At 31.4% G+C, this 21,986-nt stretch overlaps 2 protein-coding genes across 2 annotated transcripts; both read right to left on the bottom strand.

Annotated features, from left to right (window-relative positions):
- Positions 1-364: 364 nt before the first annotated feature.
- LOC114192320 (protein EXORDIUM-like 5) lies at positions 365-1,653 on the bottom strand. Its single transcript, XM_028082010.1, has one exon. The coding sequence runs from the start codon at positions 1,553-1,555 to the stop codon at positions 485-487; it is 1,071 nt and encodes a 356-aa protein (XP_027937811.1). The 5' UTR covers positions 1,556-1,653; the 3' UTR covers positions 365-484.
- Positions 1,654-18,434: 16,781 nt separating this feature from the next.
- LOC114189717 lies at positions 18,435-20,807 on the bottom strand. Its single transcript, XM_028078376.1, has 3 exons — positions 19,615-20,807; positions 19,314-19,506; positions 18,435-19,212 (listed from the first exon to the last, which is right to left on the bottom strand). Exons 1-3 carry the CDS (start codon positions 20,119-20,121, stop codon positions 18,665-18,667), a joined length of 1,248 nt encoding a protein of 415 aa, XP_027934177.1. The 5' UTR covers positions 20,122-20,807; the 3' UTR covers positions 18,435-18,664.
- Between the last annotated feature and the right edge of the window lie 1,179 nt (positions 20,808-21,986).

Below are 21,986 nucleotides of genomic sequence, written 5' to 3'. Positions count from 1 at the left end.
TGCCACTCATAATACGGAAATAATAGATTAATTAGGTTAGCGATGCATATAACTTTTATTCAACGAATTTAGTTATCAGATGATATCTGCGACAGTGATATTCCCATCACGAAAAAATCTAATTTGAAAAAGTGTCTATATTTTATTATCAGCATTCAATTATTATAAGTGTACAGTGCTGTAGATAGTTTCTTGGCTTTAGATATTTTTATGATTAAGAATGAATATTTTATTTAGTCAGAGAAGACTACGAGTCCTTCTTGTTCTGCATGAGAACCATAGCAGAATCCACTGGGCATAGTTTAATTAGCTCAGGGAGTGAATTCAAACGGTGGAAAAAAAATTAATATGAATGAATTTGGTCTTTCGAGCAGGGAAGTGAAAAAATTTAATAAAATAAAATGATAGAGCATCATCAGATATGATACATAGTAAGTAAGAAAAAAAGAGGAATCCAAGTAACTATGCAATGTGTGAAGTGAATTTAATCTAAAGCATTGGGGCCAGCACAAGCCTTCAAAACGGGGCTCCAAATCCACTGCACCAGAAACTTTCTTCCGTTTCTACCGTTCAGATTGAATGTTCTCCCTTCTCCATCTTTCAGAACGGACCCGATGTAACCACCTCCACCACCCGTTCCGTACAGGCCCTCGCAGAGATCACCGATCTCGGTGGGTGCGGTGGGGTCCTCGCCGGCGTACCAGGCGTTCACCAGGGGATTGGAGGAGAGCTCAGCCAGTTCGTGGCCGATGACGCTGACCATGCCGTCGACGCCGACGTCGCCATTAGGCGGAGTGAGGTGGCCGGGGCCACCTCCGCCCATGTACCCGGGGACGGCGAAGGGGTAGGCGCACACCTCCGGGCACTGCTTGCCGGAGTTCCCAACCCAGGCGTAGGGGAGGGTGTAGCCGACCTTGGAGGGGAAGGTGAAGTAGTGGAAGCCGCAGACGGCGCGGCAGAAGTCCTCCATGGTGACGTCTTCGGCCGTGAGGATCAGGTAGATCCCGTTGCGATGATCGACGGGGAAGGGCTTGGCGCGGACGGCGGTGGCGATTACATCCTGCACGGATAGGCGCGTGAGTTGCGTGCCGTGGGAGTAGAGGAGGTCGCTGTACTCGCCGGCGATGGAGACGGAGCGGGAGATGTTGGCGCCGGTCTGGTCGGTGTAGAGAGAGACAGTTTGCCACCAGTCGGAGACGGAGGGAGAGGGAGCGACCCGGCGATCGGAGGCGGAGATTGAGAGGAGGAAGTCCTTAATGAGAAGCTTCTGCGATTGGGGCCACTTGCCGTACCAGATGAGGTAGATGTTGATCGGGGAAGACAACACCGGACCCATGTGGTATTTGAGCTTCACGAACTCCGAGGACCCCTCAAATCGCTTGGAGGAAGAGAGGGTTCGGAGGGGTGGGACCTGCGGGTTGAAGAGAGTTGGGTTTGTGTTAAGGGTTTGTGTCTGCATTTGCACATGCGACTCTTCATTTTTTGTTGTAGTTCTGCAATTGCACACACCAATTAGCAGGAACAGGGAGAGGAGGAAGTTGGGGAATAAGGGCATGGTGATAAGTGAGAAAGAAAAAGAGGGAAGGAGTGGTGTGTGATGGGGGTGAGAGTGAATACGGTAAGAAGGATATTTAAGTGGTTTTCAAGAGAAGGAGGGAACATGGGCTGGAGACAGCTGCCATGTGTGGGCGCACTTTTCTCACCAAAATCAATCATAAATATCTCTTTCATCTCTCTCTCTCACTATTTTTTTTCACTTTTGTTTCTGTTTGTTTTCGAAATCTTGTTGACTAATTAACCCTTTTAGGACTTTTACTAGTTTACTTTACTCTCTCGTTCATAACAGTAGGCATGTTATGTTGCTTTACTTTACTCACTAGTGGCACTTTTGTTTTGGCTGTTACTTCTTTTATTTACTACTTTACTCTGAGCTTGGTGTTGTGGGGTGGATGGAGGATGGAGGATGGGGTCGGTCTGCAGCAGAAAGTACGTCCTTGAAGTTGAAACTTGAAGCCATGGCCGTGATCCATGGAAAAGATTGGAACTTGGTTGGTGGGTGTGAAAAGTTATGAGGTGACGGGAATGGTGTTGGGGAAGAAGTGGGCATGTTGGGATGGTGGCAGTTGCAGACGTGCATGGTACAGGGAAACAAAGGAGTGAGTCGCCGTGAATGCCTCAAGTGGGGTTACAAACTTACAACCTTTCTTTCTCTTCTTCCTTTCCTTACTTTAGCTTCTGTTTTCACATTTTCCCCTGCCTCAGATTTCCATTTACTTCTGGGAGTGTTCAGAGATGTTAGAGCTTGGAATCTTGGAAGCTTTTTTGGGCTCCATCTTTAGCAGAAAACCCAGAAGCATTCCCTTTTGATAACGTTAAAGCTCTTGTCTACTCCACATTCATCGCCATTTCCAATGTTTGTTTTGGTGTTTCCTTGACAATTGATGCATCCAAGGTTACCAACTGATACCATACATGTGTAATTTCTGCTTACCGCTGAATTTGTCCTTCAGTCACGGCGTGCACCTTGTCTAAAAGAAATCATTAACTTATCTGGAATCAGTTAGTGGTGCCCGGTGCCCACCACCATGCTGGTTCCACTTAAAATAATTAACTTCACTCACAGTACGTTCCGAACAAACTTCTGGCCCATTTTTCTGATATGACACGGTGATCATAATTAATGAACTAAATCCAGTTTAGTCTTTTAAACTCAAGAAACAAGTGTCATCACTTTGTTTCTATAAATAATTTGACATCAATTATGTTCTCCAGTCATGGAAAGTGCCATCAGTATCTTTCTTCGGTATACTGACAGCAAGACTAAGGGTGTCTTTTGGCAGAGTGGGACGTAGGATCCTGGGTGAGAGTATTGATTTTGAATGTTTGATAAAGAAAGATCAAACAATAAATAATTTGTGAGATCATCTAATCAGATAATTAAATATTTAATTCTATTCTTCTATACTTATCCTTTTTTTTCAAAACCAGAGAACTACTACTACATTGATGCGAGAGAGTGAGATTGATGTAAAATTTGTGTGAATAACTAAAATAGTGACACTTTTGTATTTTTGGGGACTGAAATGGAGGCTTTCACTAATTTATATATTTTGTCCTTTTTCTAGGGAGGCTAATAAATTGAAGTTGCCCTGCTGGCTGTGGAAGTAAAAGAACAGAAAAATATTGATTCATATTGAATAGGGTCTGAAATTATTGATCGATCTTTCACAATCGCATCAATAGTTCAAAGCTACTTTCGGTATCACCCAGCTATATACAGGTCGTTGTGGTATATGTTATCTGTGCCAATAATAGTAGGGTGATTCTTGTATATATAGGGACATGGTGCAATATTCTATACACAGCTCTGTAGTGACAGGGTTATATTAATTTGTAGGTCATGTTTTGATGTTCGAGGGTCTCTCTGTATAGAGCATAAAATGATGAAGCCTTTCATATGTACGTATCAGAACTTTACTCTAATGTATATCACATTTCTGGGGTTTCTGCAGCACCATAACTTAATTGCATACGCGTTTTTCTCTGCAGCACTTATTATCCTTTTTCTTATGCCATTGGCCATATTTTCCAACATGGAATCCGAATAATTTTCATATTGCATTCTGGTTCAAGATGCTTATGGTATGGTCTAGAGGATATTATTAAATACTACAAAGAATAATTTTTGTCTTATAGTGGGTAGTTCAACAACATACGGTCCTGTTGGAAATTGGAAATTAGAAGATAGAGCATTCATTTGATTATTTGAAAAGCACAAACTCGAATGTCTAATAGTCCAAATTGGTTCTGTAATTAGTATCTAATAATATTTTACTTAAATTAGAGGTTTGGGAAAGATTTTAATGAAAAAAAAATGTAAATTATCATTATCATTTCTCCTTTGTTTTAATGGAAGGAATGTGAGTTAGTTTTGAACCAAGGGGACCAAAAAAATCCTTTAAGAGGCAAGAAAATATTTATTTTGACAAACAAATATTCCCCGTTGATAATGATATGCTTGGAGTCCAAAGAAATATTTTAGACAAGAGCTCATATCTCGTCTTGCATAAACCTCTTTAATAAAGGTTTTGGGTTCAATATCACAACATCCATGACAATATAGGTTTATATTGTAAGAAAACACAATTACACCACCTTCGGTCAAATTTACTTTTATGGACCTGTAAAATGTTGACAAAACACAAACACCAAAAAAATTCTCAAAATTTTCAAAATTTTCAAATTTGGCTTAATTTCAAAGAATTCTTAATACGTAAAATTTTGCTTGCAATTCTATTTTTAATATATGCAATGTGTAAACTTGGTATCCTAAATATTGCTCAAGGAGATGAGCTTGGTTCAACAAAGATTTAATCTCATTTAAAATGTGTTAGTGTTTCTACTCTTCCCTTTTTCTCATATACATAAAAGGTTTGGTTTATAATTTCCTCTTTTTTCATAAAACAAATTTGTATTTGTTTTTTGGGAGTAAAGTCTGAATGTATCATATTTTATCCAAGAGTGATATTTTTTTTTGGAAGTGAAACATGACAGAAACACGAAAAGGGTCTTCACTTGGGTCAACATGACAATAACTTGTTACATCATAAGGGGATCAAGTATAATGACAAAACAACTCCTATATCTTGAATTTGAATTGAATTTCTCATATTAGAACTCCACGACATAGCTCTCAAAGAACCTATCTTTCGTACCATAAAAAAATGAGAAAGGAATTTTATTAAAAAAAGAACTATGTGAATTCTTATTATCATTTAAATAAAGAGTGATCCTTTTATGTATAAAAAACAAATAGATTTACTAACAAAAGTAAATAACATGATTGATTTTAATAATCATATAACAAAGTCCTAATACGTTAATCATGATACTTTGATACAGAGCAATATTTGACTGATATTGATATTATTGATTCCATAATGGATGAGTGATGTAAAAATATTTTCTCATATAATTTACTGACTAATCACTTAACATTACGTAATTTATTTTTTAAAAGTGAATATATGGTCAAAGTTCTTAACACTACTATAGTTGTAAGTTTTGTAACCATGCCACATTTGTGAGTATTGGATCACATATTTGTCTAGTGCACTAGATAGAGAATGTCACATATGTGTTATGCAATAATGGATCTTGCCCAAAAGTATTGGAGAAACCAAAATAATATAATTTTGAGATTATTATATTCTATCAATAGTATTAATGTTTTAAAAAATGACTTTTCTAACTAAATTGATAATTAATATAATACTTCAAAATATGTGAAGAAGTAGAGTCTATTTTCTTTTCATCAATATTTTCTTTTTTATCACTCCTAAAAAAAATGAATTTATTCTTTCATTCTTTATCAATATATTTTTTTTGTAAATAATATGAAAAAATAATTTATATAGTTTTTTTTATAATTGAGACGCATAATTATTAAAAGAAAAAATATTATAGTCAAGTCGCAGTTAAAAATTAAAAATCGGTTTTGAAAAAATACATAATATATTATTTATTTTTCTTCTATATTCATACAAAAATAAATATACAAAAAGTTTATGAGATACAAAATAATGTTTTCATTGTTGAGACAAAAGACAAGAACAGATAGGATAAATAAGAAATGAGAACAAAAATAATGAATTTGTTTCTTCTTTTTTTTCTTCAAAAGCAGAAAGAAAACATATGATATTGAGAAATGATTATAATTGTCAAAAACTAAAAAGATAATGAGAAGAAAAAAAAGTATCTTAATAAATATTTGATTTAATTAATCTTTTGATTTATGTTCTCGTTTAAAAATGTTAGGTTGGTCATCCAATTTTTTTAGTTTCAATTTGGTCCTGATTATTGAAAAATTGATACAATTTGGTTTTTTACGATAAATTTCGTGAAACAGATCAATTAATTTTTTTATTAAAATTGAAACTCTTAATATGGATGATTTACTTTGTTCATGTAATTAACATAAAGTGTCAAATTTTGGACAAAAACATGAACCAAAAGAAAATTAAACCTAAATATTTTTATTATTTATTATATTTAATTTTATATTTTATTATCTATTAATACTAAATGTTATGCTTTATAAAATAAATAGATACACTATTTAATTTTCATCAATTTCCAAAATATAATGCCTACAATTTAAAAAAATTTAAAAAAATTTAAATATATATATATATAATTAAAAAATTTTAAAAATTTGGGTGATCATGACCCTCTCTGTTCCGAGGAAGATTCCCTGGTTATGCAAAAGTGTTCACATCCTATAATAGGTTTGAGATTTAGGAAGATTACAACTCTTAGATAATTTGATTTTATTTAGCAGGACTTCAAATTGCTTGTAATCATTATTTAATCCTTTCTATTTTTAAGTGTTTTTAAGTGTGCAAATTTTGACTCGTGTTTATTCATCACATAAAAATATCAGCAAGATGTTATGATTTTAAATATTCTTGCAATCTCATTGTTTTATTTTCATAACTATGACTTTTTTTCTGTAATAATACTTTATAAAGTGTGTCTGACTTTTGTGTGGATTGACATTTGAAAATCAATTTAAAAGAAAATGCCTTTCTACTATGTTGATTTTGGTTATAATTAGTTTGTAAATGAAATAATTTATGTTTACATGTTTTTTATTCTAAAGTAAGTTTATTATAGATAAAATTCCGTAAGCTTTTCAACTCAGTGCAAAAGTAACATTTTATTCTTTTAGTCAAATAATTTTTGTTATCAAAATCAATTTACCTGGTGATTACCAAACATCTATATTTTATAACATCAAATGTTATAAATTTTCATTATTTCTAGCATAAAACAAGACACACTTTAAAGGAATTTGGGATTTATGCTAAAAACTATTAAATTTTGATTATTTTCTCTTATAACATGAGGTGATATTTTAATTTTGGAATATTGAGAATGAAAAAATAAAAATCACTTAAAATATACCACTTAAGATTAAATGAAGATGAGAAATGAGTATTTTCTCATAATTTCTTTCTTTTTCTCATCCTAATTTCTTTATATATATATATATATGTATATATATATATTAAATATCACTTTCATCCATCTTTCTTTTATCTTTTATCTTCCCTCATCTCTCTTGTCACTAGTAGAATTATGTAATGATAAAGGAGAGTCACGGTTTCCCCAATTTTTTTTTTGAATTTATTTTATATATATATATATATATATATAAAAATTGTATTTATATATTATTTATATTAAATTTATATTATGAAAATTATAATAAAAGATAAAATAACAAATTTAATGAAGACATTGATTTATAAAAGAGATTAGGATTCTTTTTTACTATAGGATATTTTTTACTGTGTAAATTATCATGAAAGTGTGTGAGAAGAAATAAATACAAAGAGATAGATTGGAAAATAAAGGTTGGGAAATACATAGATTGAGATTGAAGTATACATTCTCGCATGATCTGTCACATATAAGGTTAGTATCTTATTATGATTATGTATATTAGATTTATGATTCTTTTTATGATGTTTCTCCAAATTAAGTTTATCCCAAATTAATATAAACCTAATTATGATTGTATGGATTCTTTTATGAAATTGGTATGAATCCTAGTTATACTTTTTTTCCCAATTTATTATAACCCTTAATTATGAAATTTAGGGATTTTGTGTTTTTGATTGTCTATGGTAATTTTATTTTAAGTTTTTAATTTATATTGTGTTGCTTTTTACTGAGTTTTGTTATGTTTTGAATGGTGATAATTATGATTTGTGAATATAAATTTTATCTTTTTTCTAAATAGGTGAGATGTGATAAATTTATATTAGAAAGATTATGGTAAAGAGTAAAAAAGTTGATTCTTTATGTAAAGAAGAAGGTTTGTGATAAAAATGAAAAAAAATGCATATATGTTAACTAAACTTATCATGAGAATCAAGAATTCATGACAATGAAAAATAAATCTCTAAGTTCCTAAAGTTATATATAATGAATTTAAAAATTTATTAGAATGGGATCCGGGAAAAACATCCTCAAATTTGACAATGTCCACCAAATCAAATTGATAAGGTACGAATAACTTATATAAAATGATATTCATAGTTTGATATCATGATATAATATATTTTTTTTTGAGTTTTACTATATTTGCTTGTTTTAAATAAAAAAAATGAAGAAAAATAAATATTTTTTTTTAATTAAAAAAATTATAAATAACAAATCTATACCTCTAAATTTTTTGTTCAACTTCCGTCACTCTTTCTGCATCTCTTCCCCACCTCCCACTTCTTTTACACTCTTATGTCGTGTTACATTAACAACCCACTTATTAATTCTATTTCGGACATAGGCTTTACATTAACAAATCTTTGGGTCTTTTTCTCAGATTTTGTTGAAATTTCGCTTCTTGCACTCCCATTTACGACAACAGAAATAAATATTAGATTTAATTTATCTTTTAGTCTTTATTTTTTTAGTTTTAATTTAGTTTTTGTGAAGAATTGACGTAATTAAGTTATTTTTTTATTATTATATGTACAAATAGTAATAAAGAGAATGTCACTATTAGTTTACAGTTTATTTTTTATTTTTTATTTTTTGGATTTCTTTTTACATGTCATGTCAAAATTGTGTTTTATGGTATTGTCAGTGTGCGAGAGAATATCAAGTTAGCGAGAGAATATCAATTTAATTTTAAAATTTAAATTTATTCAATTTAATTTTTTTTTTTTTGAATTTGAACAATGCTATCTCTTTCTAAACTGAAATGATTTTTTTATAAATTTTATGTTGACATTTTTATTAAATTTTTTATTTATATTAAATTAAATATTTATAGAATTATATTTAAACAAACTCTAACATACTTTTAAAAAAAATTATTAACTAAAATATATTTTATTTATCTAAACCTGTTAAATTAATAATTTTATATGTAAATTTTTATATATCTAAAATTTTTATCCATATTAATAAATTTGATACTTTTTATACATTTAAACTATTTTAACCATAAATTACGACGAAATAACTTATTTAATCTTAATAAAAATTTATTTAAAATTGAATCATTTAATCATAATAAAAATTTATTTAAAATTAATTTATTCAATGAAATTCATTAATATAGTTAAAGTTAGTTTTAAAATATTTATAGAAATATCTAATAAAAATCAACTTTAATAAAAATAACTACATCAGATTTATGAAAAAAAATAAAATGTGGTTTTAATTTGGAAAAATATAACATTGATCTATTTTAATAAAAATTGAGACTTTTATTTGATACTTGGATTTTATTTTTATTTTTTTGCAAAAAGGAAATGAAATAGAAAAAGTTACAAATTGAATGTGGATCATGTCTTCCATATTGTTTGTACAGTGGAGAATAAATAATTACATCAATTTTCACAAATTGAAAATAACTTAAAATTAAAAAGAAATTAAAATATCAATTTGATATTTTTTAACAAAAATATAAATTAAATAATTAATTAAACAAAAAGTAAAATACCTTCTTATACTATCCACTCCCATCATTGTCACCACCATTGGAAACGAAGAAGAGAGAAAAACCCTCCACAAGATGAGAAGAGAAATATAAGTTGTTGTGGAATATAATTAAAAAATTATTGAAATAATAAATTAAAAGTAAATCAAAATATTATTATCCTTTCATATATTTTGAAAACCTCGTTCTAAAAAATATTTCTACAAGATATATTATATACGCTTTAAAAACCTTGTTCCAATATACATTTTATACATTCAAAAAATCCCGTTCTGGAAACCCTTTCCATAAATCTTATTTTGGAAGATCTTTTCTGGAAATCATATTCTGAAAAGTCTGAAAAACTTGTTCTGAAGAATTTCCATAATAAGTAACATGAAAATCACTTTTACAAAAGGTAAAATGTCATTTTTGAAAATTTGAGGGTGCATAAAGAAATTGTGAAACTGCGGAAACAAAAACCTTTTCTACAATTCGAATATTAAGCCCACAAGGAAATCTAATGAAGTGTGGGTCAGGCTAATGGGCTTTGGGCTTCTTCAGTAGTGCAATTGTAAATCAGCTGTTTTGAAAAGAGGGGGAAACAGGGTAAATGAAAATTAAAAATGACGAGTGAAAATAGATGAAAAAAATAAAAACTAAAGACATTTTATTGAAGAGAAACAAACAAAAAGCAGGGAGAAAAAGTTGATAAACATACTTTAATAACACCTTTAAAAAAATGCTTTTCTAACCTTAACCTATAATCTAAAATTTTATCAATATTTTAAAAAATATATTATTTGTCTGGGTGAAAAGTGAAAATATATTCAAGAAAAAAGCAACCTGTATAACCTTTGGTTACATCTTATTTTTCCTTTTAGATTTATAATTTGGAAATAAATTGTGAAAGATATCATCTTTTTTCTGTGTGTAAGTACATGTGCGTTGAAGTCCATATCCACTAGAGATAAGACAATTTTATAATATATAAATAAAGTGCAAATCTCACTTTTAACATGATATAACCAGGTTAGAGTCTATTCTAGCATAGATAAGATAATTTCATATGGTTTTTTCAGACCATAGCTACACAATGTTCTGATGCTAACATTTCATAACTTACACTATTCAAATTGTCAGCTTGTGTACATTGCCAGCAAGTAGACGATTACGGAGTACTGCCACCATTAATTTTGTTTAGAACTAGTTTAATTCATTACGTTAAGATGCTGGTTTTTTCAGGTTAATAATTGATGCAATAGTTGGTTTGAAAGATAGATAAAGTAAGTGACCATTATTTCCTACTATAGATTTTGTACTTTAAATCAGTACCGTCTTCAAAAAGGTTGAAATATTAAGAGGAATGCAATACACAGTACTTTAAATTGTACAATGTAAGACAGAAATTAACTGTGGTGAGCCATTTTCATTTCGTTTGGTTGTGTTAGATAGTGTCAAGGTCTCAACACTGCACAAGTGTTTAAAATTTCAACATTTTATCAAACATCAGAAAGGAATCCATGTGGGAAGCAAGCAGCCATAAAAAGCTGCTAAACCTCTTCTTTTAACTTCTTGAATATCGTGGGATCTAAATAAAAGTGTTGAAATAATAAATTTACTGCACTATACATTCTTTGGCTTTGTCCCTTGTGGTTTCATTTACTATTATATTCTGACAATTTTTGTTTAGTGGGTTTATTTACTACAGATGTACCCAGTTTTTTAGGCATCTCTTATATTTACTCAGAAGTGACATAGTTGTTGCACAGTGTCAGCTTGGTTGCAGGTGTAAGTAATGATTTTAGGGTTCCTGTAGAGCTCAATGACGATCAAACTTTTCATATAAACTGGTTCTTCTAACATTGAGGCTTGTGTCAGTAAGTTATAACCTTGTTTTGAAGTGTGCTTTAACACTGTTTAATTGCCTAATAAAAGTATTAAAAACTGTATACATAATAGTTAATAACAGTTTCTAGCTTTTCACATCATTTTCTTGAACATGGCCCAGCCAGCTACAAACTAAGGGAGTGAATGAGAAAAACAAAATAAGGGTAATCTTATGTGGACCACTTATCTGTTTGTTAATCATGAAACAGAAAAAATATATTATCATGCTTTATTCTTATCTTTCGCAATATTAATTATGCTAACTTTGTTTTCCCTTATCAACTGGTTGATGGATTGATTTTACATCATAACTAAAGCTTTTGACATCATTATTGCTGGTTAATGCTTCTGTAGTAGGTGCTTTTCTTCATTTGCAAATCCTTGTTGCATTAGCTTAGATATTCCAGTATTTTTTTTATAACATTTCATTTTCATATTATCATAAAATTATTACTTGACTTTTAATTAAAACTATTTCTTGATGTTATAGATTTTTATACGCTGATATGGTTTGTGTTTTTATAACCTCAAAGATATGTATATACATTTGCAGTTAGTAAATTACACTCGTACACTTAAACATCACATAAATTTTTCAAGGGAAATACACCTCTTTTTTGTCCTTATCTATATCTGTTTTTGTATGATGGGTGGGGTACCATGGTAATTAGTTTTAATAATTGAACTTTTGAGTTAAAGTACTTAAAGGTAAAGTGGTCATCATCAAATCAGAGGCATAAGTGGGAAGAAGTATTATTTTACTGCTGCAGGATCACAAATTTTATTGTTGAGATTCCAAACTCAGTGAAGGGAAATCTAGGATGCTTTGGACAACGCAAACAATATTTAACTTTGTAGTGTTCATGCCAAACATTGCTTAATTCTCATTTTCTATTATCAATCATCATCATTTCTTTCTGCTAAAGAGCACATTAAAATTAATCTCAATCTGTGTTCACCAAAATCTCTTCCTACTTTGTTAAGTTGCTTTCAAATGAAAAGAATAACATAAAATAAGGGTATTAAGAAATGATCTTCATAAGGCATTTGAACCCACCTATGTTAAGTTTAATGTTGAATAATTGGCTGAAACACCTCACACGGTAGAATACTAATCAGATGAACCAATTACAATTCAGCACCAACGAAGCAGTGCCTCAAAAGAATAGTTTCCTCAATAAAAAAGAACACCCACTAGTGACTAGACGATGATGCCCCCATTATGACAAATTAGAAGCTGAACCAATTATATAGCAGGTAATTGGTTTAGTTCTGTGTGTTGAATACTCCAAACATTGTTATCTTACAAAATCTTGGTGGCACTACGAGTACCCGAAAAGGCAATCACATAGTATTGTATAACACAGTTGTTGCTGCTACAAAACAATTCTGGTCTGTGTCAACGTGACATGACTGCTTCTTTGGCATGTTCCCACCAACTGAAAATAAATCCTTATGAACCCGAGGAAATGGAAAATAAAGTAGCCATTGATAAGCCTTAATTAGGAAACTAATGATCACAAAATGGTTATTTCATTTTGACAAACATGTATCGGGCACAATGCAATCAAACAACCACGATAGAAGCACTAGTTCTGTGCAATAATGCCACAGCCACAAGTTTTCTCCAAAACATTATTCTTTTATCTATTATTTCAGATGAACTTTTTTTTATTTAACTTTATCATTATGAAGAAAGGCATATAAAGTATTGATTATGTTTATTACCTTTAATTCTGGCAAGACCCTCTGAATTTCTTACTTGCCATCTGCAACTGTCATTTATTGTATTGAGATCACACCACTGGTTTCTAGGATTCCTTTAGCTTAAAGAAGGCAAAACTTAAAAGTAAGCATTATGTGGTGAAGCTCATGATCCAAGTGAGCCAAGGCTAATATCATTACTTCTTTCTGGTTTTCTCTGATTTCTGTGATGCATCATTTCCTAAAGCTCTGATGCAAGCTGTCTTCTACTCAACAATTTAATGAATCTTTTGCCATTTCCTTCTGCATCTTCACAATTATTGCTTCATCACACACAACAATGGCTGTTTCAGTTTCAGCAGTGTCAAGACAGATCCAAGGAGAGAAATTAAGAAGAAATAAAATTATATTTTAAATATGATTCAGTGGCACAAATATATACTAAACAAGTAAGCATTTAATTTCCTCACAGAGTCACGATAAGCATCATATCTGAAAACTCAGAAGTGAAAGAACCATTTTCTACTGACAAAAAATTACATGTAGAAAAGTTTTTACCATCTCTCTCTGTTTCACTCATTGTATGCATTTAGAAAGCAATGTTTCGCCAAATGCAACTAATTGGTTAGGGTTTCTGAATGAGGGATTAAACAGCTTTGTCTTTTGCCAAATTGCAATGGTGATTTAGGTTTACAAATGTTTGAAGAACTTGTAAATGCAATTGCTATAAAGGAAATCAAAGAGATGCTAGAAATTGAGAGGGTAATATTAATTTTGGTTGTCCTTGTTCTTTCTCCAATTTGTCATCAATTTTTTGTCACGTAATAGGGTATTTTATTAGATGAGTCAGTGATTGATTCCCATTCTCCAACAACATTAATTAGTCAAAGTCTTGCGCACCGAATGGGCTCTGGCCCAAGTAGCACCAAAGTGGACTAATAAATGTTTATTGACCTCCATAGCACAAATACTTAATATATTCATTAATTTTGTTAAAGTTAATGATGGAAATAGGTATAAAAAGTAATACTTTTATAAAACTATGTATTTCTATTTTTTTAATCATTGATTGTTAATTATTTAATGTTAATAATATATCTTAATCGTCAAATTAAAAAAATAAATATTGATGATTGATTTTTCAAAAAAAAATACTTAACTTAATTAAGATCTTAATCGTCTAAACATTTTTGGACAATTTTTTCTGTAAACATTTTTAAGAGAAAAAAAAAATTCTTAAATTAAATAATTTGTTCAATCAGGTGCTTAAATGTCAACTTCTGACATCAATGCAGCATTATTACATTTGAAAAAGAAAAAAAAAACTTTTATTAATAAATGTTCTTTTCAAACATTTTCATAACACAATTTTTAATTATTAACTAAATTTTATTATGATTGCAGAACTTCTATAATTTTTAAAAAATTTTGTGGGATCTAACTCAATTATTAATTAATTGTATAAAACATTTGGAAAATGACTTTTTTCTTTAACAATATCGCTAATGAATATATTACACTCTCTGTTTATTGAGCGTGATTGGTAAATTTAAGAAAATATAATAAATTTTATCTAAAGGACAAAACTTACACAGCTTGATTTAATCCACCCTCTATTGTTATTAGGGTTGAACATACTTTTGGGTTTTGTAAACATATCAATTTTTTTTTATCTATATAAATATATCTTTTGTTTTATGTTTCTTTTTAAATTCCTACAATATTATGTATATATGATTAAATTTAGTTGGTTAGATACTTTTAATTTCTTTTTTTCACTTCAATGATGTTTGGATTTCTTAAATTTAATCATCATCCTCAACAACTTAATAATTTGATGAACCTAACATCTCAGTTTATATTAAATTCGATAGAACTTTAAGCTTGATCTAATAAATAATTCCAAAATTAAAATTTTCGGCGATACAATATCAAAGAGATTACTTACTTTATTTTTTAAAATAAAAAAAAATGTTTTTTTAATGGGGTGCAAGTTTTGTCCTAGGTATATTAGTTGTTCTTCAAATGAGCTTTAATTAATTACTTTATATATAATAAAGATGGGAATAGGTGTCACAAAAGAGATGAGAGTAGAGAGGACCCCACAGTTTTTCTTATAATATCTCTGACAACTTTGTGATTAGCTTTACCCATTTTAAAGAAAAAATAAATAACCTATTATAAACTTTTTCAAATTCTAGAATATTACCTTGTAGGGTACGTATGTTATGTCTTTGCATAGCACAGTGGATTCATTACACAGGCCCACCACAATCATTGACACCAATTTTATTCGTATTCGTATTGTATTGTATTTTCTACATACATACACAAACAAAGTACAATGTTAACTCAAAATGGATATAGTCTTGTTTTAAATTCCATTCCAAAATTGTTTATTCAAAGTTTGAATTTCGCATGTAATAAAAATAATACAAAGGTGTGAAAAAGAAATACAAGGAGTAAAATTTAATACAATAAATACATAACATGTAAAAAAAATTAACATTGAGATTGCATCTCAATATATTAGTAACTACTTTATCCAATAAGAATGCGACATCTTCTATGTTCTTATGGTCAAAAGTTTACCTTTTATTAATGAATTATTTTCTTTTACATAATTACTTATTAGATTTAATTTGTCTACAACAAGTTGACTACTGTACATGGTTAATTAATAAATTTGCTTATTATGAATTGGAGTTGAAAAATGATATCCCACATTTCACGTCTCTTCAATCAGTGATATTCCAGATGTAAAAGTGATACTAATTGTTTAGTTTCTTTTGAAGGATAAACTCACACTTAATAATCTTGCCTTAAATTTCTAATTCAATAATTTGAAACTCGATTATGACTTAAACAACAATAAAGCTAAAAATATGTTTGTAGTCTAAAAGGTGTGAAAACAAGAACACAAAGACGATAGATAATCTAAATTTAATACTAACAAATATAACTAATTAACCATCCAAATTAGGTTAGGTATAAATTTTGGATTGGTTAAAAGCTAAGTTTCCCTCCACTCTCTATTAGTAAAGGCCATTAAAGGAGTTTATTCCAAAGAATAAACACTAATTATGATGAACCATGAAAGTCATACTCGATCATGGTTAGGATTTAGACCAAAAGACAAGTAATAGTGGAGTAAAAATAGGTTGATTTTTCTCCTTCAATCAATGATGTCTTAATTATAAATACGACAAAGGTAATTAAGGAAAGGTTTATAGCTCTTAGTTTAACTGAAATAAAATATAGTTAAATATGTTTGAAATAGATAAAACTGTTATTAACTGTATACACAAGTTGGTTCTTTATGCAAGAAAGAAAAAATCCGCTTCTAAAAATTCCCAATATTTAAAAATAAATTGAGCATTTCACCAAGGTGTTTGAACTAATGTAGTCTATGAGGGCAAAAGAGTAAAAACGTGGTCCGTGGTAAAAACTAATAATTCAGGAAGTGGTGTGACTTGTGAGAGTATCGAGGTTTCACTAACTAGTTTAATTTTCAACTACATAAATCCCTGTCTTATATATTAAATTTTGTTTTTGTTGACAAGGCCATAAAGAATATTTATTTACATTACTAGTTAAAAACAAAAATTTAAAAATGATTGGTTTTTAATAATGTAAAAAAAATATGAAAACATTTAAATTCACTATTTTCAAAAGGCAAACCAAATGTGATGGTAGACACGTGTCCTGCATTTGAAAGCAGTTTCCCTGTGTTCCCACAGACTGAGAAAGTGGAATAATATGCCATTATTACCAGTCACAGTCAAATTAGCTTAATTTACCTCCTCACGCATTCTCACCTTTCTTTTTTTACTGTGGGCCCTCCATCCGTTCACAGCGTTTTCCTTTTACCACTTTGGTTGAAAAATCATACACCATAAATACAATCACCCGTTAGTCTTTCCATCTAGAGGAAACGGGACAATCAATTTTCAATATATTTTTTAACAAAGAATAAAATTTCTAATAAAATTTCATATTTTTATAATGTCATAAATATAAAAACTCCGTTTTCTTGTAAATATACAGAATAATATAAATAAGTGATAGATTAATGTAGTCTCTGTTGTTCTTCACGGATTTCCTGTTTTAGTTCATTTCGAAGACGGATAAGATACTAGGGTGGGAAACCCCTCCGTATGTCGCACGGTAAGAGACACAATTTTCTCCGTTAGATCTGTTAATTTTTTGATTAATGGATGAGATTAAATTTACCTTTTCTTTCCTCCATCATTTCCCTTTTTGTCCCCAGTCTCTCTTTTCTCTTTCTCTCTTTCTCTCTCTCCCTTGTCGACCCAGATGGAACGTCAATAACCATCACGGCACCAACTCATCCACCACAACGTCACTACCTGCAACCCTTTTGTTGGCGGTGGCCCGTCGTGGGAAGAGAGCACCGCCACCGATTTTCCCTTTCACGTCTCGCAAGGTCGTGTTAGTGAGTTTAATAATTAATACTAATATTAATAGTAGTAAATAATAATTTCGTTTTCCAATTTCTCTTGGATTGTTGTATGGGTAAGAATTTCCATATCTGGTTTGAAAAAAAAAGAAAGCGGGAAACAAGAGAAGGAAAGAGGAAAAGAACAAATGAATCGCAGCTGCCGGAAAACAACTCCGACGGTGGCGACATACTATGTTCACGGCGGTCATGCCGTCGAGCACGGCAATGGAAACCAGTGTCGGCAGAAGGAAGGAGAAAAGGTATGAAACAATGAGATGAGGGCAATATTGGAAACAAAGATAAAAAGGAAAAAAGAATAATAAAAATAACAAACCACAAAACGCAAACCTTCATTCTTATGCTTCCTCTGCTGCTGTCACTAACATCACTACATTTCTCACCTTACCTGCTTTTCTACTAGTCTGATGAAAACATAAACTGTGATCTTACTAATTAAAGTCATAAAAACATGAATACTAGTTTAAATACTATTGATAAAATTTAATGAAAAGATGAATAAATTTTATGAAAGAAAAGTTTCACCCCTGTCTCCTTTATAGGGACAGAGACCTTGTGACTGCTCTATCCCTGCTTTCCATCTCAGAAATCAACCACCCAACCTCAAAGACAGTGGTAATGGAATATCCATATATGAAAGTTCAAGACTCAGCTGTTCAGAAATTCTTTTACTAAAAACCCACTTCCTAAATACATCAGGATTACCAAACAAGAATTTGCTAATGGAACTATTTTTGTTTGAAGAAATCATTACAAACCTACACACATATTAACCCAAACACAGATATAATTCAACTACTGTTCTTCCACAGTAATATAGACAAATAACTCGATGCATTTTTTGGAACTTCAAATAAACAATGTATGTTCTTCTAAAGTTAGATTCTGCAAATATTTACTCAGGTTTATTACATGGAGTACTCAATGATGCTTCTTACAGAGTCCCCTTGCAACAGTAAGAAAAAAAAAAAAGAAAAAAAAAAGGAGTAAAACTGAAAGGGCAAAAGAAAAAGGGCTTGCTCTTATCCAAATATTTTGGTTATACTTTCAATTTTTAATTAACTTTTTTTTTTCAAAAAACTAAGTGCAAAATTTTGTTATGGCTTGTCCTTGAGAAGAGAGGCTAATCCGGTGACCACCTTTGTTCCTCTCTCAACACTCCTCACTTTCAATGCAGGTGGCTGCCACGTCGGAGTCGCAACCGGTGGCAAGTTCCTCTCGCCACTGCAACAAGTCTCCAACTCCGGCGATATTTTTTCGCCGAAGATCAGTTCTAATTCACCACAATCACTCTTGGCAGCACTGTCGCCGACGCTCAAGTTCTCCGTCGAGCCATTGACGTTAGAGGAAGACGGCGGATTCGTCCTGGTGCATGAGTTGGAGAGCCACTTGGCTAACATGTAGTCAGTCTTCCGCCACGGCGGAACATGCATCCCTTTCTTCTTCAAGCTCTGCTTTGCCGCCTCTGACACAGCTGCGACGATCTGGAAAAGACGATCCGATTTCCCGACGAAAATGAATGGCAGGGACTGAAGGATCGCCTTGTATGTCCCTGTGGATCGAGCTATGTCGAACTCCGATCGGAAATCTATATCAATTATCAACCTCTCACCTTCCACAATCACATCGATGTATTCATATTCACCTGAACCAACATCACAACAATCACTTCTCCATAATTATTTAAACAACACTAGGTATTTTCTTTTTCGGAAAAAATTGGGGAAAACAAGTAAAATAGATTACCAGCAGGGAAGGTTGGGGTTTTGTCCCACTTTGAAATGCATATGGAAGAATCGTAACCGAGAGACGATAGGCTTTCGGTCACGATCTTCCTTAAATCGTCTTTTCGCTTGTAGACCTTGCTGTTGTTGTCAACAATCTTGGATGTGTCAGCTAAGAGGTTTCTCTCCACCACACTCGCACAAGGAATCAAGCTCTGCGAAGAAGACAAGTACGTAATTCAAACTAAAGTGTTTGGATGCATAGAAAATCCTGAACTAGCAACTTAGGTTTTGGCAATTTGAGAAGTTCGCTTGTTAGTTACCTTGAGTGTGTCACTGGCTTCGCCGAACGAGCCAGAGGAAATAGATTCACCGAAGATGTCGAGTTCCTCGTCGGAACTGTCGTTGCTGTTGCCGTTAAAGCAGTTGCAGCGGTTGCGACCACATTTTGCGGTGGTCGGAGCCGGTTTCTCGTTGCTCTCTTCTATGAAACTCTGCACCATTTTGTCCAGGCAGATGGAGCTGGGCTCGAACTCCGCAGCCGTGTCTCTACCGTTGGACTGAGGAGGCTCCCCGGCGGCAGGTTTATCCGAGGAGGAGGAAGTCTTCAGCACATTTGGAAACTGACGGTCAAACACGAACAGTCTTTTCAAGCGCGACTTCAGCACCGGCTTAACGGGGTCGTTCCGAACCACCGCTAGCTTCTGTGAATCCACAGGGATGGGTTGGATCTTCATTGGAGGCATGAATGACAAAACAGAGGAGGAAAACCTCAAGAAAATAGAAATCTTAGGAAAACTTGTACCTATATCTAACAACCACTCTATCATGAATGTTCCATTTTAAGGGAAGAAGTATCTAATAACTTCTAGACTAAGAGAGTAGAGGAGAAGTTGGCAAACATTTGGAAATCAAGGTTTTCCTGAAAAACATGACTGCGATTATAAGAGAGACGTGCATTATTGGTAGAGACAGAAGATAGTTTTGCCGGAATGTTCATTTCACCGGCGAGATCCCTGTCGCCGGAGGTGGATCACGAGTTTTGGAAGAAAAACAGTGAAGAAGGTTAAAGAGTGAAGAAACAAAATCACCTGTGTATTGTTTGTTTAGGTTTCTGGATTAGGTGTAAGTGAGGGAGGCAATGGTATTTATAGCAAAGAGGCAAAATTGCTGACATGGCTTTATATGCCACGTAGGATCTATGTGGAATGGACTATCTGCATAGCCAAGAAAATCACGGAGCACTTAGGTTGGTGACGCGTGTTGGGGAAGATTATCTTGCACTATAAGCATTGGGGTTTTTTTAAGGATGAATTGACGGTGGTACCCTTTCCACTACGTCGAATATCGGGTAGATGCCCCTCGTGTTCTGAGGTTATGGAAAACCACCCCACTGTATTGTGATCGTGGTGATTATGCATTAATACATTACCTGCATTTTATTTAGAAAATTATTTGTAATTGTTGATTTTGAGATTTTAAATTTGAAGGGTGAAGAGAGAGGAAAAAATTTGAACCCTTTGATGTGAGATGAGAGAGGAGGTTTTTTCGTGAGGTGTGTACGAAGACATGGTATAGTGGTGGATCAATAGAATAAGTCTTGGGAAACAAGTTTTAAGGGAGGAAAAGATTTTGCTGGATTTAATTTAATATAATGTACATTATTTTTATTATTTATTTTCCCTTCACTGTAATTTCTTGATATTAAAATTTTTAAATGTAAAAGGAGTTGTGTTTTATTTGTATATTTTTAATATTATAGTCATTTTTTGTTTTGAGAATTTTTTTCAAGGTCATATTATTTTGAGGTTTCATAATATTATATAAATTTTTGTCTTTGTATTTTGTTCCAATATAAGTCACACTTTTATTGATTTTTATTTTTATGATCTTCATCCTATTTAAAACTCTCCCAGCTTATATTGTCATGTTTTAATAGAAATTTTGTATGAAATACTCCGGTTTTAAACATAAAAAAAAGAACACACTATGAAAAACTTTAAATTAATTATAGTATTTTTATTAATTTAATAATACACTGAAGATAAAAAAAAAAAAGAGATATTGATGTTATTATTTTGTGATGTTTGAGACACCTGTACTGTAAAAGCTAAATCCCTAATAGAGTATTTCAGGAAAATTGAACTATTAATAATAATGAGCTGTTATTAATTTTTTTTATTAACTCGAAAAGAATAATTGAAATAATTTTTAAAATAAAATTGTTTGTCTTTTAAGTTATATGACCAAATTTTGTAATGAACTAATGATTCATAGATGTCAAATTTTATGATAAAACCTGTCATAACTTTATTTACAAGTCATATAACCAATTTTAATATTTTTTATTAAAAAATTTAATCAATAACTTGTATTACTTACTGAAATACATTTAAACAAAGTTACACATGGTTCATTCAAGTTGTTAATTTTAATTTTAAATGCTATTTAAGGAGCTAAAAAGGTGTGATAGGGATTACATTTGGGGGAACATGCCTGGGGTTGATAATTTTAAATTTATTTAATAAAAAATCATTTTCATTAACCACGTATTTTATTAGTATATAAATTTTTTATTTCATCCTCATTTATTTAAGAAAACATGTATATTCAATCTCGTGTGCATACTTGTACAGATCTTTTTACTGTTTTAAATATTAAATAAATATTATTTTTATAAAAAAAATGCAACAAA

Source organism: Vigna unguiculata, chromosome 7, assembly GCF_004118075.2.
Source record: "Vigna unguiculata cultivar IT97K-499-35 chromosome 7, ASM411807v1, whole genome shotgun sequence".
NCBI lineage: Eukaryota > Viridiplantae > Streptophyta > Magnoliopsida > Fabales > Fabaceae > Vigna > Vigna unguiculata.
This window is presented reverse-complemented; position numbering and strand designations above follow the sequence as displayed.